Source organism: Pimephales promelas, chromosome 9 (assembly GCF_988280905.1).
Source record: "Pimephales promelas chromosome 9, fPimPro1.hap1.1, whole genome shotgun sequence".
In the NCBI taxonomy this organism is placed as follows: Eukaryota; Metazoa; Chordata; class Actinopteri; order Cypriniformes; family Leuciscidae; genus Pimephales; species Pimephales promelas.
The window spans coordinates 38,468,374-38,488,376 of NC_142777.1; the positions used below are offsets into that span (position 1 = coordinate 38,468,374).

At 37.5% G+C, this 20,003-nt stretch overlaps 1 protein-coding gene across 2 annotated transcripts; it reads left to right on the forward strand.

The window, feature by feature from the left end:
• Window positions 1-788: 788 nt before the first annotated feature.
• ints10 (integrator complex subunit 10) lies at window positions 789-17,129 on the forward strand. Of its 2 annotated transcripts, XM_039655095.2 has the most exons (18): window positions 789-1,044; window positions 2,067-2,134; window positions 2,211-2,314; window positions 2,827-2,966; window positions 4,445-4,526; window positions 4,614-4,754; window positions 5,832-6,003; window positions 6,193-6,362; window positions 8,028-8,152; window positions 8,283-8,436; window positions 9,245-9,327; window positions 9,616-9,756; window positions 9,997-10,105; window positions 10,447-10,526; window positions 10,611-10,773; window positions 12,704-12,797; window positions 14,497-14,565; window positions 16,705-17,129. In XM_039655095.2, the coding sequence occupies exons 1-18, from the start codon at window positions 916-918 to the stop codon at window positions 16,859-16,861; spliced, it is 2,181 nt and encodes a 726-aa protein (XP_039511029.1). In that variant the 5' UTR covers window positions 789-915; the 3' UTR covers window positions 16,862-17,129. The 2 variants fall into 2 exon arrangements, with proteins under 2 accessions (XP_039511029.1, XP_039511030.1); XM_039655096.2 differs by lacking the exon at window positions 14,497-14,565.
• Window positions 17,130-20,003: the final 2,874 nt, after the last annotated feature.

The following is a 20,003-nucleotide window of genomic DNA, read 5'->3' on the forward strand; positions in this document are numbered from 1 at the left end:
GATAACTATAAGTGCAGTTTGGATCCCATATAATTAAGAAAGAGATAAAAACTCATTTTAGTTTAAATATAGATGCTCCCTTATGTTTATTATAGCAAAACCATGATTATTGATTACCATTTGTAACAGAAATACAAGAGAAATACAAAAATATCGTTTTAAGGTACATTGTTTACTTGTCATTAACTTACAAAACCAGTGAGCAATGCAAATGTATTGTCTAATACAGCTGTTAAGGGAGTGCTTGTGTTTTAGACGATTCCAAGCCTGCCAAAGCGTCACAATTTAACTGCACCAATAATCTGTAGTGCCACATCTCTACACAAATAACCTCATCTTTATTATAAATCAATAACTACTACGATAACAACCATAAACATATTCCGACAGGAAGCAGCGGCATTTTGCGCATGTGTACACGAATCACATCAAATTGAATCACGTGCCGTCTTTGGACATGGGCGAGGCTTCCGACGTCACACATGGATGGGCGTGGCTTCTGACGTCACACGTGGATGGGCGTGGCTTCTGACGTCACACTTGGATGTGGGCCGGGTTGGATATCCACCGCAGGATGCAGCGAGCTGTAGTTGGGCACAAGGGCGCAAGTGCGGATATTGGGACAGGGCCTTATATGGGTACTATGAATCAGACATTCTCTGTGTGAATTCAGACATATTATTTTGTATCATACTGTTTTTGTCTACTAAATGTTAAACGATTTCGGATGCAGCCTGTGTAATGGTTTCACTGAGTGGGGAAAAGAGACTTTAATTTTGAAAGGAACGGACCCGGTTCAACCCGGAAGTTGAACCCTCGGCAGTCGTCCCGGTGATTTCTAGTCTGTGCTTTAGTCTTAGAACATCTGAGGGGCTTATCTTTATTTTACTTATTTTCCCCCCGTTAACGGGTCAAATGTCCGCGCAGGGCGATTGTGAGTTCCTGGTGAAGCGCGCGCGCGAGCTCGTGCCACAAGACCCGTATGCAGCGAAAGCCTGGCTGATCACCGCGCGCACCCTCTACCCCACAGACTTCAACATACAGGTGATGATGAACACACACACGATCATATACAATAACAACCTCCCTGCACACACAATTTAGTGCTCTAGTCCGGGGGTTTTCAATCGTAGATGTAGATGGAGACCATCCTCATCCTATATAGTGTCAGATGTGTTTGAACTGTGAAAATAATAGCTTGTCTCACACAGTGTCTGAAACGGTTTGATTTAAGGTACAATATGTATTTTTTCGCCGCCAGAGGTCGCATTTTCAAAACAATAACAAAGACGAAGCTTGATGACGATGTGAAGGAGAGGGGAACTATGGGAGATCTCGTTTTTACCATCCTGAGATGAATAGAATTCACGAATTGTAGAAATTATATATCAGCTAATAAATTAGTTTTTGTAATGGGCGTTTGATCACACGTCGTAATGAATTAGCTGCAAGAATATGAATTAATAATTAATAATTAGTTACATTTTATATAGCGCTTTTCTGGGTATTATCAAAGGAATGGAATGGATCCTCAAGCACCACCAATGTTATGTTAATAACCTGTTTGTAATATATACCACGCCAATATTGATCCTGGTTTTATTTAAGTTTTTCCCAAAGCCTGCTTGCTTTAGTAGAACATTTAAAGTTTAAGTATGTTTACATTTTGGGTTTTTTTTTTTGTTACTCGATTGTTAACCATGATGACTGAACGACACAACAGCCGTATATTGTATTATAGATAATTATACATAGATACCTCACTAGTGGCTGTGAATATGGGCCCAGCCTTTCCGAGAGATGCTCTGCTCTGATTGGTCAGATGTCGCAGTCTGTTGTGATTGGCCAACTACTATATTATAAATAAATGTCAAATATTATTTGTATTTTTTTTAAATGTATTTTAGTTTAGTTTAATCTTCCAGGTCACTGTATTAAATTGGTGTGTGCGTGGAGACAAGCATCGATTCCCAGAGAATACACGAACTGATTAAATGTCTTGAATGTGCAGTGTGTATGCAGGCAGTTTTGTGTCTGATGTGTGTGTTGTGTTCATGTGTGTGCAGTATGAGATGTACAGCATCGAGCGCAACGCCGAGAGGACGGCCTCCGCCGGCAGGCTCCTGTACGACATGTGAGTCTCCAACACACACTTTCACTTTGGATGAGTTCATGTTTCTGTCGTGTTAAGTCGTGTTTCTGCTGCACAGATTCGTGAATTTCCCCGAGCAGCCGGTGGTCTGGCGTGAGATCGCGCTGATCACTGCGGCGTTACGAAACGACAGCCAAGACAAACACGCACAGTTTCTCAAAGGTGTGTGACCCACATCAAAATGGGTTATTTAAAGTTTTATGTGTTTTAAAAGCTCAACAGGTTCACATTAATCCAAGTTCAAACACACTTTATTTCCTCATTTCCTCTCAGTGTCTGAAACACTCAGTCTCTCTAAGCCCCGCCTCTCTGAGAGCTGCTCTGCTCTGATTGGCCAGAAAGCAAACGCTCATTATCATATCTGAATCTCAGCTCTTGATCACAGTGATACGAACAGTAACAAAAGTGTCTTTTATTGTTTCTTTTAGGACACAATAGCTTTATTTGTGATGTACTTTGATTTTTGAAACTTTTCACAAACAGCTTTATTACATGAAACATGAAATGTCATTTTTGAAAAGGCATTAAAGGGCAACTTTAATAATAATAATAACCGTAGTTTATTTAATAACATGTAGCTATTGTACTGTTGTTGAATAACAGGCATGTGATTATTGTGGTTTCTTTAGTAACTTTGTGTTTGTGTGCGTGTGTGTGTGTGTGTGTGTGTGCAGGTGTGTTTGAGACTCTTCCAGGTCCAGTTCAGTGTAAGATGCTCCTGAAGGCCACAGAACAGTGTTTCAACACGCTGGAGAAAGCCGAGATGCTGCTGCTGTTACTCAAGAGATTCCCGGAGTCTGTCGTTCAGCATGGAGTGAGTGGATTCATCACACACACACACACACACACGCGCCAATCTTTCCTTATACCCTTAATATATTTCATTTATTTGTCAGGAACAGCGCTCATTAAAGCTACACTGTGCAACTCTTTTAGTTTATTCTTAGCTAAAAACACTCTTTCAAAAATATACGTGCTCATTAATGCATATTTACTTCGTTCAAGTAATAAAGTATTCTCGTGAGTGTATAATACGCCATTGAAAATACATACGGGTAAGGGTTTCGCCATGTTGCCCCTCAATCTTGAAAGTACATTAGCCAAAGAGGGACATACCCGTTAATTAAGTTAACACTCATGGACGAGGTCGAACTGAAAGCCATGTTAATCTTGGACTACACTGGCCACCGTAGGAGTTAAAACGAAATCGGAATTGAGAGGAACAGAAACTAATATCAGAGCCCGTCTAACGGAGAGCACTTCCTATTAGTCCCGTTGTGTGTCATCTTGGTTGCAGTTCCATTAGAATTCCACTGGAGGTGCAGAATGAATGGGAGTCTATGGGGCTAAACGGCTAAATGTGTCTCTTTCACCTGCTTGTCGTTAAATTAACATAGATTTTGTTGTTGATTCCGCAAGTTCAATATAGATTATAGGCCAAAAGTCGAATGAACGAGTACTTATGTCCTTTTGATTTCTTACAGGTTAGGCTGTTGTTGGCCGGAGCACGCTAGCATTCTGCTATTGTGTGACGTCATCACAGTTTTGAACGGATTTTTAGAACAGATAAGTGAACTTAAAAATGCAATTTTCAGCTGAGTGTATTTTCTTAGCCCTCCCTTTTAAATGCAACTTTAAAATTACTTGACAAAAAATTACATCCTGAGAAAAGTGGATTTCTGGGGGTGAAACCCCATTGACTCCCATTCATTCTGCACTCGACCGCGAGCGCCCCCGCATGGACAGAGACGTGTTACTGCAGCCAGTCCAGAACCCGGAAGTAACCAGCCAGGCAGTGCCAATTCTCTTCAATTAGACATTCTCTGCTAATATTCACTGGATGGTCATATACCTTTTCACCACTAGATGGAGGTAAAAAATCACACAGTGTAGCTTTAATGAACACAAACAACACTGTATATGAGCCAGGCTAATATTCACCGGGTAGTTTCTTAAAAAGGCCTTAACTCAAATAAAACTCTGATTTAAGTCTTTTTTTATGTAAAGCACTGAATTACTATTGTATAAAATGTGCAGTATACACAAGCTAGCTTTGAAGGTTCTCACACATACGTTTAAAACATGTTAAACGCACAAACTAATAATTCTTTAAAAAACTAACGTTTTCCAACCTAATTTGACCTCTGACCTAAAGCTGTCGCGATAACACTGCGATACTGACGACCCAACCGCAGCGATATTCGCGTTTTCTTTTTTCGCACTTTGTGAAGGTTGCCGCTTGGTTTGGACACGGTGTGACAGCCGTACTCTGACCCTTGACCTCTCTTCCAGGTGAGCTTGGGAGAGTCCCTGTTAGAGGCGGAGACTGTGGAGGATCTGGACACGCCCGTCAACTGCTTCAGGAAGTTGTTTGGTACAAATTGAGCATCTCGTCATTATTTTATTAGTGTGTTTTTGTGCTTATTTTCCTTGAGCAATATTGTGTTGTTCTGGTTCCCAGTGTGTGACGTCCTGCCGCTGATTCTGAATAATCCAGAGATGTGTCTCCCCGTCAGTCTGCTGTATAAGTACATGCACAAAGCAGCCGAGTTTTATATCTGCTACGTCACAAAGGAGCCGTCGCCGGACGGACAGATTCAGGGTGAACGCGTGTTATTCTGCTGTTACTCTATGAGTTTGCATGTTTTATAGTTGGGCACATTTTGTTTTTTTTAAAGGAGTAGTTCACTTTTCAAAACTTTAGCTGATAATTTACTCGCCCCCATGTCATCCAAGATGTCCACGTCTTTCTTTCTTCAGTCGAAAAGAAATAAAGGTTTTTGATGAAAACATTCCAGGATTTTCTCCATATAATGGACTTCAATGGGGTCCAAACGGTTCAAGGTCCAAATGAGAGTTTTAGTGCAGCTTCAAATGTCTTTAAACGACACCAGACGATGAATAAGGGTCTTATCATGCGAAACGATCGCTTATTTCAAAACTTATTCCTTATTCTAAGGACAAATGCTAGCCTTGCTCTAGTCTGTGAGGCGCGTTTGTAACGTCACGTAATACGTAACTACGTTCAAAAGGTCACGGGCGACGTAGCCGGAAGTACAGAGTCAGTGTTTACAAGTTGAACGCATAGGTTGAACGTGCAAACTAACTCAAACGCCGTTTACAAAAAAAGGAATTAAAAGGTAAAACAACGATGTTTGACGATTTTGACTTCCGGCTACGTCGCCCGTGACCTTTTGAACGTAATTACGTATTACGTGACGTTACAAACGCGCCTCACAGAATAGAGCAAGGCTAGCATTTGTCCTTAGAAAAGTTACATTTTTGGAATAAGTTTTGAAATAAGCGATCGTTTCGCATGATAAGACCCTTATTCATCGTCTGCTGTCGTTTAAAGACATTTGAAGCTGCACTGAAACTCTCATTTGGACCTTGAACCGTTTGGTCCCCATTGAAGTCCATTATATGGAGAAAAGCCTGGAATGTTTTCATCAAAAACCTTCATTTCTTTTCGACTGAAGAAAGAAGGACATGGACATCTTGGATGACACGGGGGTGAGTAAATTATCAGCAAAAGTTTTTTTAAAAGTGAACTACTCCTTTAATTGCGTAGTAAAATTAGTAAACAGGAAAATAACAGAGTTAATGTTGCAAAGTTAATCGATTATTGAAACAGGCAACAGTGTCTATTCCAATAACATGCTGTTTTGTGATTGGTCAGGCTCACAGGAAGTGGGCGGTCTGAAGTCTCCGGGAAGGGGGCGGAGTCAGCGTGTTGTGATTGACGGGCTGTCGGAGAAGTCGTCGGTGGTGACGGAGCCGTGGGAGCGGATGCTGGAGATGGTGTGTGTCGTCGGCTCGCTCTGTGATTGGCAGGGAGAGAAAGGAAGCCGGTGAGAATGTGAACGATGTCATAGGGCCCTAATGTAACGACCTAAGCACATGGTCTCTGTTCTCTTAATGAGTAATGGGTGTGCAATAAACCAATCAGAGTCTCATCTGCGACTCCCTTTGAAAGCCAGTTGCGTTCATGATTGATGCGTATGATCAGCTCTTACTCTGTGTGTGTGTGTGTGTTGCAGGTCGTACCCGGAGCTCCTGCAGCGTGTCACGGAGTTGTGTCGGTACATGTCTGCCGCGGATGGCGAAGGGTTTTCCCGCTGCTGTGGTCAGATCGTGACCTGCTGCTCACTGGTGCTGTTTCACTGCGCGTTTCACTACGTCTCTGCCGTGCAGCCGTCGCTCTTCCAGGGTGAGTGTGTGTGTGTGTGTATATATATATATATATATGAAGAGTTCAGATGCAAAAGCCTCTAAATGCCTTTTGAAATTTTCTTCTTTAATGATGATTTTTATCAAACTTGTATATTTAAGTTCAGTAATTTCACTTAAATAACAATTAATAGGTAATTATCATTGCCATTTAAGTGAAATTACTGAACTTAAATATACAAGCTTGATAAAAATGATCACTTAGAGGCTTTTGCATCTGAACTCTTTATATATATATATATATATATATATATATATATATATATATATATATATATACACTACCGGTCAAAAGTTTTAGATCAGTAAGATTTTTTATGTTTTTAAATAAAGTCTCTTCTGCTCACCAAGGCTGCTTTATTTGATGAAAAAAAATGACAAACAGTAATATTTAGGGCTGTGCAAAAATTAATTGCGATTAATCGCATCCAAAATAAAAGTCTGTGTTGACATAATATATTTGTGTGTGCTGTATATAATTATTTTGTATATATAAAGACACACACATGCATGTATATTTTTAAGAAAATGTGTTATTCATATATAAAATATTTATATTTATATAATATAGATTATGTATTTATATATATATATACAGAATTTAAGCGCAAATAATTCTTAAATATATACATGCATGCATAGGTATTTATATATACAAAATAATTATATACAGCACACACAAATATATTATGTAAACACAGACTTTTATTTTGGATGCGATTAATCGCAATTAATTTTTGCACAGCCCTAGTAATATTGTGAAATATTATGACAATTTAAAATGACTAAATGTCTAAAATGTTTTCTATTTTAAAATGTAATTTGAAAGCTGAATTTAACATCATTAGTGTTGCTGATTACACATCAGTTTTCAGTGTCACATGATCCTTCAGAAATCATTCTAATACGCTGATTTTATGCTCAAAAAACATAAATTATTATTTTCAATGTTGAAAACAGTCATGTACCGTTTTTCCCCCAAAATTCTATGATGAATAGAAAGTTCAAAAGAACAGCATTTATTTCAAATATAATCTTTTCTAACATTATACTGTAAATGTATTTACTGTAACTTTTGATAATTGTAACTTATCCTTGATGAATGAAAGTATTTTCTAATTTCTTTCCTTCAAAAATAAAAAATAAATTCTTTCTGACCCCAAACTTTTGAATGGTAGTGATTAATGTTACAAAAGCTTTCCATTTCAGATCAATTCTTTTCTTTTGAACTTTGTATTCATCAAAGAATCCTGAAATAAAACAGTTTTCAACATGGATAATAATCATAAATGTTTCTTGAGCATCATATTATAATAATTTCTGTAGGATCATGTGACACGAGTAATGATGATAAATTCAGCTTTGATCACAGGAATAAATTACACTTCACTATATATTCACATAGAAAACCGCTGTTTTAAATTATAATAATATTTCACAATATTACTGTTTTTTTGTTGTTGTATTTTTTACCAAATAAAGCAGCCTTGGTGAGCAGAAGAGACTTCTTTTAAAAACATAAAAAAATCTCACCGATCTAAAACTTTTGACCGGTAGTGTATATATATAGTATATATATTAGTTGTGATTCATGAATCTGTGTGTGTCTGCGCTGTTGAAGTGATGGTGAGATGTGTCGTTACAGGTTCCCTGAGCTCGAGTCCCTGGGTCCTGCTGGAGGATCTGTCCGGTGTGTACACCGATGTGGAAGTGGAGCGAAAGCACACGCACAAGAAGCGCAAGCTGGCCGACGGACGAGAGAAGACCATGGTGAGTCTCAGAGGGCAAAGTTTATTGGTCACGGCTCTGGTCATTTTCCCTTGATTATTGTTAAGGTCAGTTCTGTGTGAATTTATGTGGTGTACATCAGTGCTGACTGTGTGTGTGTGTGTGTGTGTAGAGCTCTGATGATGAGGACGTGTTGGCCAAAGGCAGAGGGCGGCACATCGTGGTGAATAACACAGAGATGTCGAGTTGGGCCGAGACTTTGGAGCACTTCCGTACGGCCAGAGAGAGCTGGGACCTCCTGCACTCACACCAGAGCCTGGAGACGGGTATCTCCATCAAACATTCACAGCTCACTCTTATCTTTTTACCCTCTGGGGTCGCTCGGCCCAAATGGACCCACAGCATTTAAAAAAAAAATTAAAAATCATAGCTTCATCGGATAGGTCCGAAATTTGGTGATTTTGTTGGTATTTGGTGTATGAACACCCCAAAAAAATTAGGGACAGGATGTGAATAGTCTTAGTGGTTGTAAAAAAAATAGTCACACTCAGGACCTTCATAGGAAATGAATGGGAAATTGGCAAAAATGTGAAAATACAGAGTTTTTTTGTGCGTACAATCTACAAATCAGCCACGATCCAGAAAAAAAGCACACAACAGCATAGGGGTGAATCTATAAAACATCAAGAGTGCAAAACACACACACTTTTATACATATACACACTAATAAATTCAGATTACATATGTGTTTTGAATTTATAAAATGCTCAGTTTGTCCACCAGATGGCATCCATCTCATTTCAAAAATTGCTTTTATAAATAAATAAATAAAAAATGAATTATATTATATTCAATGGGGAAAAAATGGGTCATAATTATTGCATTAATATTAATTATAAATTATTTTTATTTTTGAAATTATCTCAAAACACCAAAAAAAAAAGAAAAAAATATTATAAAAAACAAGTTAAAAAAAATGTATGATTTTTTTTTTTTATAAATATGAAGTGTATTGTCACCCCGAGTATGACCATTAAACGAACAACCCCAGAGGGCAGCTGCTAATAAACTCCACGAGTCATTATTTGTTTTAAAGCGTAAATGAGGACTTGTTGTGTGATTGGTTTATTCCAGAGTTCGCTAAGATCTGCTCGGCGTGGAAAACTGAGATGTGGTTGTGGTTTCGGATATTCCTCACAGATATGATCATTTATCAGGTATGATTTGGGTTTGATTGATTGATAATATAGATCATATATTCGTGTTAACTCTTTATATATCTGTTTCTAGTTCAATGCAAATCCGTTAATTCTGTCAAACTGATTCACAAATCAATCTAAATGAGTCTGAATATTATTTTATTCCAGGTTTAGTTTAGTTAACAACAATATTTGTAATAGTTTAGGTTTAGTAACGATAATAACCCATAGGAATACATATTTTAAGGTAATTTCTGTGGCAAAAGTTTTGTTAAAGTTGTTCTTGGTTTGTGTGTGTGTGTTCAGGGTCAGTACCGGAAAGCTCTGTCCAGTTTAGCTCTGATGTCATCACTGCAGAACCAGCAGAACCAGAACTCCTCAAACCTGGAGACGCACAGGGCGATTATACAGCAGGCCTCCTGTCACTACGCCCTGGGAGAGTACAGGGTAACACACACACACACTAACCCGACCCCTTAACCTACCCATCACAAAAAACGTTATGCATTTTTAATAAAACACTAAGTGTTTTTAAAGCTATTTGAAATACGAGACCCGGGAAATGTCCCCATAAATCACGTTCACGTTGTAAAACCAGTGTCATTATAAAAATTTCTGTCCTCATAAACACACACACACACACACTCACCGCCTGTACTGGGTGTGTGCCGCGCTGTGATTGGTCAGATGGCGTGTGAGAAGCTTCTAGAGGTGGTCGCTGGTCTGACGCCCCAGAATCAGGACGCAGTGAAGAGCATCGAGGAGCAGCGCAAACCCCGGAGCAAGACCAGGAAAGGTGTGTGTGTGTGTGTGTACGCGCTTGTGTGTGCGTTTCGAAAACTTTTAGCCTTTTATGTTCAAACTGAAGTCAGACAAAGATGGAGAGACTCAAGAAGTGTCAACATCTGTCTTCTAGTAATTGATTAGCATATTCTGTCATGATGATCTATAAATCGTGTTCCCGGGGGCGGGGTTTATGCAAATTCTAGAGTTGGTGATGTCACTAACCCGGGTAGTTCTACCAGCCGTTTGTTGTAGTCCTTAAAAAGTGATTTCTGTAAAAGCAAATCTCTCCCTTTGCTCTGAACTCTGAACTCACACACTCTCCACTCTCTCTCTCTCTCTCTCTCTCCACAGGTAATGATCTGAGGCTCGTCCCCTGCACCAGTAAACACATCCTGCCGTTCTGTCTGCAGCTGATGCTGGCGTGTTTCAAGGTACCAGATCTGCACATCTCGCCTCACAGCTCAACATTTGAACCAAATTCGATTTACGCTTAACACGTTTTGTCTCTCTTTAAGCTGAGGGCTTTCACGGACAACAGAGATGACCTCGCTCTTGGTCATGTGATCGTTCTCCTGCAACACGATTGGCCACAGGGTGAGAATCTCTTCCTGAAGGCGGTGGATAAGATCTGTCAGCAGGGCAGTTTCCAATACGAGAACTTTTTCAACTATGTCACCAGTATCCTTCATGTTTAAACAATCGTTTTAAAGGGATAGTTCGTCTGTCCATCATAAAAGTGCATCTATCCATCATATAAGAGCATCTGTACATCATAAAAGTGCATCTGTCCATCATAAAAGTGCGTCTATCCATCATAAAAGTGCATCTATCCATCATAAAAGTGCATCCGTCCATCATAAAAGTGCATCTGTCCATCATAAAAGAGCATCTGTCCATCATAAAAGTGCATCTGTCCATCATAAAAGTGCATCTGTCCATCATAAAAGTGCATCTGTCCATCATAAAAGTGCATCTATCCATCATAAAAGTGCATCTGTCCATCATAAAAGTGCATCTGTCCATCATAAAAGTGCATCCGTCCATCATAAAAGTGCATCTATCCATCATAAAAGTGCATCTATCCATCATAAAAGTGCATCTATCACCATATAAGAGCATCTGTCCATCATACAAGTGCATCTATTCATCATAAAAGTGCATCTGTCCATCATATAAGAGCATCTGTCCATCATAAAAGTGCATCTATCACCATAAAAGTGCATCTATCCATCATTAAAGTGCATCTATCCATCATAAAAGTGCATCTGTCCATCATAAAAGTGCATCTATCCATCATTAAAGTGCATCTATCCATCATAAAAGTGCATCTATCCATCATAAAAGTGCATCTATCCATCATTAAAGTGCATCTATCCATCATATAAGAGCATCTGTCCATCATAAAAGTGCATCTATCACCATAAAAGTGCATCTATCCATCATTAAAGTGCATCTATCCATCATAAAAGTGCATCTGTCCATCATAAAAGTGCATCTGTCCATCATAAAAGTGCATCTATCACCATAAAAGTGCATCTATCCATCATTAAAGTGCATCTGTCCATCATAAAAGTGCATCTATCCATCATAAAAGTGCATCTGTCCATCATAAAAGTGCATCTGTCCATCATAAAAGTGCATCTGTCTATCATAAAAGTGCATCTATCCATCATAAAAGTGCATCTATCCATCATAAAAGTGCATCTATCCATCATTAAAGTGCATCTATCCATCATAAAAGTGCATCTGTCCATCATAAAAGTGCATCTATTCATCATAAAAGTGCATCTATCCATCATAAAAGTGCATCTATCACCATAAAAGTGCATCTATCCATCATTAAAGTGCATCTGTCCATCATAAAAGTGCATCTATCCATCATAAAAGTGCATCTGTCCATCATAAAAGTGCATCTGTCCATCATAAAAGTGCATCTATCCATCATAAAAGTGCATCTATCCATCATAAAAGTGCATCTGTCCATCATAAAAGTGCATCTATTCATCATAAAAGTGCATCTATTCATCATAAAAGTGCATCTGTCCATTATAAAAGTGCATCTATCCATCATAAAAGTTCATCTGTCCATCATAAAAGTGCATCTGTCCATCATATAAGAGCATCTGTCCATCATAAAAGTGCATCTGTCCATCATAAAAGTGCATCTATCACCATAAAAGTGCATCTATCCATCATTAAAGTGCATCTGTCCATCATAAAAGTGCATCTATCCATCATAAAAGTGCATCTGTCCATCATAAAAGTGCATCTGTCCATCATAAAAGTGCATCTATCCATCATAAAAGTGCATCTATCCATCATAAAAGTGCATCTGTCCATCATAAAAGTGCATCTATTCATCATAAAAGTGCATCTATTCATCATAAAAGTGCATCTGTCCATTATAAAAGTGCATCTATCCATCATAAAAGTTCATCTGTCCATCATAAAAGTGCATCTGTCCATCATATAAGAGCATCTGTCCATCATAAAAGTGCATCTGTCCATCATAAAAGTGCATCCATCCATCATAAAAGTAATAATTCCAGTCATAATTCAGAACAAATGTATTTTCATGAGAATGTATGTCCTTGACCAGCTTTACTAGATATTGACATGTTAGAAGAGTTTGCTTACCTCCGAACAACAGAAGGTGGGCGTGTCCAGCTGGAGCTGCTGCCCAATCAGGGGATGCTTATCAAGTAAGTCCCGCCCACATCAGCCGTTAAACTGGAAGTGATGACCGTGATCATCTGAGGTCTCTCCCTCCTTTCTGCTTCCTCTCTCCTTTTGTTTTGGACTTGATGAATCGGCTGCGGTTACGATGAACAACCATTAGCGAGTTTTCCTTACCCTGCTTTGTGATTGGCTCGTTCTGTTCTCTAGACGCTTTTTGAATGCATTTGTGATCAGTTTTATGGGCTGTGTCTGATATTGTGTCGTTTTTAAGAGGAATCGTAGCATCGTAAGCTCTGTAATGAAGCTGAGCTCTGTTTAGGGCCGGGAATCGTGTCAAATAAAAGACTTACGAATATAAATCATACAGTATTACTTTCGAAGTGTCCAATCTGAAATGAAGCATAAGTGAATCCCTTGTGTGAATGATTCAATGACTCGCTCATAAACACTTCACTGGATAAATCAGTGTTTTTTTAACAAATCATGTCCGACTGAAGCAAGAACTGGTCTGTTATGTGGAATATTGTAGCGATTTATAATTTATCATTAAAATAGGATGAAGAAAAGTGTCCCTCGGTTATTTTAAGCCGGATATTTTGCGATTAAAAACACATTATCCTGCTTATTACACGGCCTCTTGTCACCAGCGATATTTTATTGTCATTGAGATTACTATTATCAAGTTTTTGTAATTTTGTTGTGTGTTTTTGTTTTTTATACGTTGTCTATATTTTTATGAATTAATTTTTAATAATACAATTTTTATTTAGTTTTTTTATGTAGTTTTTTACATTTTCTATTAATATTTTCAATACAGTAAATCATTAGAAACAAAATATTTGGAGATAATGTCTCACTTTTCGTATAATGGCTTTTCACCACATAAATAATGGCATGATCAGTAATAAAATATTGATTTAATTAGAAACTGTTTTAAATACGATTTAAAGTTTCGTATACGATCATATACGAATTTAAAGTTTACGAGTCACAACGTAATCGTATACGATTTAAAGTTTCTTCTCAAATCAATATTTTATTACTGATCATGTCATGTGAAAAGTATTTAGTTTTTTTATCTAGTTTTTTTTATATTTTCTATTAATATTTTCAATACAGTAAATCATTAGAAACAAAATATTTGGCGATAATGTCTCACTTTTCGTATAATGGCTTTTCACCACATAAATAATGGCATGATCAGTAATAAAATATTGATTTAAGGAGAAACTGTTTTAAATACGATTTAACGTTTCGATTTAAAGTTTACGACGTAATCGTATACGATTTTAAAGTTTCTTCTCAAATCAATATTTCATTACTGATCATGTCATGTGAAAAGTTCAACACTTCAAGACGAACACTTCAACCCTGTTACCGTAGGCCCACAATAATACTGATGTCCGCCGGTGTGATTTTACAGTAAATACAGTCGATAACTGAGGCTGCGTTTAATTAAACGAGAGAGAGAGAGTATGTTCATCTGCGGTGTGATACAAGAAACATTAAAGAAGCATTGCTGTTGACGTCATTACCGGCCGATAACTGGCCTTGGAATGTTGCGACAGGCCAATCAGAACCAAGCATTTTAGAGAGGCGTGTCATATCTGGTGACGAGGCGTGTGTTCGGCTGTGGGAGTGTGTGTGCGCTGTGGTAGAGCTGGCGTTTGAGTTCAGCCCCGTCACTCGAGGTGCTGATGAAATGGTGTTTGCTGTCCGTAGGAACCCTAGCCCCGCCCTGGGGGCGGAGTTAAACACCCTGATGCTTCCAGGGGCTCAGAAGGCTGACAGGTACCCCGCCCCCTTCATCGAAACCCCGCCCCCAAACTCCTCCCAGCCTGCTCATGCGTTTACATTCTCCTTTTCGTTGTTTTCACTGGGTTTTCATTCTGTTCAAGCATTTTCATTTTGCAAGATTGTTCCCGTTCTCATACGGCTCCTTCTCTTTGTGTTTTACTCAAATGGCTGTGAAGTCTTTGAAGAACGTTCTTTTGTTTGTTTGACGACATTGTGTTTGTTGTTTTCATTGAATATCAGCGTTTTACATTTTTATGAGTGAATCTCACAGGAAATGTGAAGAAACGTCTGGGTCATATTTCACCCCGAGGATCGAAAGAAATGAAAATTGATTCCATTTGCATTATTTTCCTGACAGAATGTGGAAAAAGTCTGATTCTCATTATTGAAATGCGAAATATATTTTTATATAAATTGTTAACGTGTTTGTGAAGAACAAGTGAAAGTAGTGCTGCACGAGATCACGACTCTAAAAAAACTAAATAAAATAACAATCTAAAAGTTTAATCTAAGTCAATTATTTTAAAAATCTGTTTGAAGGAATGATTCAATGACTCGCTCATATCAAATATTTCACTTGTTTCAGTCCTAGGCGAATCTGCGTTTTTGAACAAATCATTTGAGTGAATGATTCAATGACTCACTCATAAATATTTCACTTGTTTCAGTATTAGACGAATCCGTGTTTTTGAACGAGACTCTTGAGTGAAGGATTCAATGACTCAGTGAAATATTTCACTTGTTTCAGTAATAGACAAATCTGCGTTTTTGAACAAATCTCTTGAGTGAATGATTCAATGAGTCAGTCAAGTATTACACTTGTTTCAGAACTGGACGAATCCTCGTTTTTGAACAAATCTCCTGAGTGAATGATTCAATGACTCACTCAAATATTTCACTTGTTTCAGTACTGGACAAATCTGCGTTTTTGAACAAATCTCGAGTGAATGGTTTAATGACTCACTCAAATATTTCACTTGTTTCAATAATAGACAAATCTGCGTTTTTGAACGAATCTCCTGAGTGAATGATTCAATGACTCACTCAAATATTTCACTTGTTTCAATAATAGACAAATCTGTGTTTTTGAACGAATCTCCTGAGTGAATGATTCAATGACTCACTCAAATATTTCACTTGTTTCAATAATAGACAAATCTGCGTTTTTGAACGAATCTCGAGTGAATGATTCAATGACTCACTCAAATATTTCATTTGTTTCAATAATAGACAAATCTGCGTTTTTGAACGAATCTCCTGAGTGAATGATTCAATGACTCACTCAAATATTTCACTTGTTTCAATAATAGACAAATCTGCGTTTTTGAACGAATCTCCTGAGTGAATGATTCAATGACTCACTCAAATATTTCACTTGTTTCAATAATAGACAAATCTGCGTTTTTGAACGAATCTCCTGAGTGAATGATTCAATGACTCACTCAAATATTTCACTTGTTTCAATAATAGACAAATCTGCATTTTTGAACGAATCTCCTGAGTGAATGATTCAATGACTCACTCAAATATTTCACTTGTTTCAATAATAGACAAATCTGCGTTTTTGAACGAATCTCAAGTGAATGATTCAATGACTCACTCAAATATTTCACTTGTTTCAATAATAGACAAATCTGCGTTTTTGAACGAATCTCCTGAGTGAATGATTCAATGACTCACTCAAATATTTCACTTGTTTCAGTACTGGACGAATCCGCGTTTTTGAACGAATCTCTTGAGTGAGTGAATGAATCAATGACTCACTCATAAAGTTTTCACTTTTTTTAGTACTGGACGAATCCCTGTTTTTGAATGAATCTCCTGAGTGAATGATTCAATTACAAATACATTGTCACTTGTCGCCACCTACTGGTGTAACAATGTAATCAATACATTGTTACTCGATCTTCAAAAATAAGTTTTGTTTGGCATGGAATATGAGCCAGACTTTCTTTGTGAGGTTCACCCCTATATGTACTTTCTGCCACAGTATTTGTGTGTGTGTGTGTCCAGTGTTTTGTTGGACGAGCTGTCCACAGCTCTTATCGCTCTGAATGTGGAGAAACTGCTGTTTCATTTCAGTTCTTCCTGTACTTTGAGACCCATATCAACTGTGTGTGTCTGTTTTCATAGACATCACACCGTAACTCGAGGAATCACCAAAGGAGTGAAGGAGGATTTCCGGCTGGCGATGGAGCGTCAGGTGTCGCGGTGTGGAGAAAACCTGTTCACTGTGCTTCATCGTTTCTGCATTAATGAAAAGATCATCCTCATCCAGTCATTACCCTGAGCGACTTATTTGACATATTTGACACGAGCCTCATGATAACAGACATGTTTAAAGTCACATCTAGCAGAACTCATTGTTTTATTTGAGGTATTAATTAACAAACGATAAAAAATATTCAGCATTTCCATGTTCTTTGTCTGTAAATGGAGATTATACTGTTAAATTCATGTTTTTTTACATTGCATTGTTGTACAATACTTCATGAACTGTGTTTTGTGTGATATATTGTTTGCTGGCAGCTCATGATAAATAAAACAGTGTTTCTCTAGATGTATACTGAGATATTTTACTAATTTCAGGCCATTCATTACTAGACATTCATGTAGTCTTTCCCAACAATGTTCCCCTGTAGTCAATCATATTATCCCTTAAAACTCATCTTTGATCACCAAAATCACATATTTAAATGTTTTTTCCTGAAAAAAAAAATGATTCATGGCTTAAAATATTGTGAATGTAACTCGACACCCTCGCCTCATTTAGTATGCGCGGTTCTATGCATATGTAAATTAGCCACGCCTCCACTCACTTACTCAGAGATCCACTGGTTGACGATCACACGTTGATCTGATTGGTTACAAGGTCGTTTGTGACGTCACCAGCGATTTCAAAGCGTGTTTTTGAGACGGTCTTTGGTTCACTGCAGTTTTAAAGTCCCCGTGAACCGGAAGTTGCAAACGATTTTTCTCCCGTGCTGTGACGTATTTCCAAGTGAAACGGAATATTGAACAGAGGGCAGGGTTTTACTCTAGCGCTCCTCCTCTCCATCTCTCGCTCATAGCAAACTAACGGTTTGAGGGGAGTGGTTAAGCGTTTCCCCACCCAAACTGTGAAACCTACGTCATCAACCGTTCCAGACCGGAAGTAACTTTTCAGATTTTGATTAAAGATTACCAAGGTAAAACATTTTTTTAATATATATTTACTTGCACGGATTAATTGTTCACCCAAAAAACTAGTAATATGCGCTAACAAAGTAAATAGGTTCAATTTTGATTTCACGGGGACTTTAAAGAGGAAATACTCAGCAATGCTGTCCACTTTTGAATTTACACACAGTTTGAGTTTATTAATAACACCACAGACACATAAACAACATTAAAAGCTGTATTCCCACCACAGAGATTTTAGAGCTTGGCATGGTCAGTAAAATGTTCATAAAAAAAAAATGCCCATTCATTTTTAAGATTTTATTAACGCACATGACTTTCCTAGTACATAATGACTATACAGACTAAATTAAAATGCAACATTGAACTTATGCAAAAATACATATGCTTTATAAATAAATTTAGCTTTTCATGTTACACGAAAAAGGACATGAAATATGCCTTAAAATCATGAAACATGAAGTACACCTTGATGCAGATGATATAAAACTGATTAATATATCACAAATTAATTATTGCAATAAATATATATATTCCTAAATTTGGCATGAAATGTAATATAAAAAGTGACCAGAAAAATGTCAACATTATATATGAAAATAGAAACAACAATGTGAAATTTGCGTTAAAAATGAATATTTTCACTTTCGCATATCAAAGTCTAGAGGACGAGCTCGAAATAATTGCTTTGTTTTTCGATTATAGAAATTGAGCTGAATTATTATGTGCTACGTGCTTTATTAATGTCATGCTTTTAAATATGTATTGCAACATTCCATGGCTAATGGGTGAATTAAATATAGTCAAACCAAATATTATTGAAAAAACAGATTTAATTTGATATATTCTTACTAGTGTGTGCAAGACAAGTTCATTTAGGTAAGTGAGGAGAGCAAAATAAAGTAACATGTGACGTATTATATACACAATAATTCTTCATACCAGTTAAATTTATAAAAATTTGGGACCAAAAATGATTCCTCCACTTTGAGCTAATGATGTTTTCTTCAGTGTGTTTTCTGTTTTACACACACACTGAACAACATGAAGCATTTGGTCACTGGTTGAGCTAAACTGGTATTATCTAATTGTGTAGTTAAATTTAACAGATATTCAAGTGTGAGAGTCGAAGGACGGACAAAACCAGTCAAATATCCACTGATCTGAGAATGCCATATTTTATTACCATTTTCTAAACTACAGTGAATAAACTGTGATAAAGTGAGAAACGTTGAATACATTTAGATTTGACTGTATCTTGATTTTAGACTACTGTCCCTGGTCGAGAACCACTGATCTAAATGAATATCAATGTTAGATCACTCTTCTTCTCTCTCCGACTGAATGGGAAGGTTGGCCTGCAGAGAAGCTCGAAGATTTGCCCAGAACAGCTTCTGCTTGGCTCCCTCTTGTGGCCACTCGAGATACGTGCGTCTGGACATCATGGCCTTGAGCTGGTTATACTTTGAGGGAATGAGATATGACGGCAGAAGTATAATGCTTTATATAAAGTTCCCTTGGCCTTTGGAATTAAAATATCCCCACATCATCACACACCATTCACCATGCCTAGAGATTGGCATGGGGTACTTTCCATAAGATCATCTTTCAATGCAAATCAAACCAGCTATTAGGCTAACTGAAGTAAAACCATGCCAATCTCTAGGTGTGGTGGAAGGTGTGTGATGATGTGGGGATATTTTAATTCCAAAGGCCAAAGGAACTTTATCAGGATGCATATTATCCTGGATCCATTAAATAACTGGCTTTTAAAAATAAAAATCTGCCTGACTCTATGGGAATTTAACACAGGGGTGCCCTGACTTATGCACCCTGTATTTAAAGGAAAAACATTTATTTATTTATGATACATTATTCATTCACAAAGAAAATTGGTGTCCTTAAAGGTTGGACTTTTCCTCATTTTTCTAATTAAGGCATTAAGATCAATATCCAAAAGATGATTTCACCCGACAGTCACCCGTTATTGACTGAGAGATGGAGCTTCATATGGCAGGAATAATTTCAATTTGTAGGCAAGCGTCTTAAAGTTTCTCCATCAGAGAAAGCATTTGTGTCCTGAAAAACCTGAAAAGCACTGTTTATTTCATTTGTATCTTTGTTATATTTCCTTTATACGTGCTTTTGCTTGTAATTTAATTTTTATTGGAGTTTTATTTTATTACTGACTTCTTGTCTTTAATAATGTTTTTAATTCATATTAGTTTTTGCTGTGGTGTCAAAATTGTAAT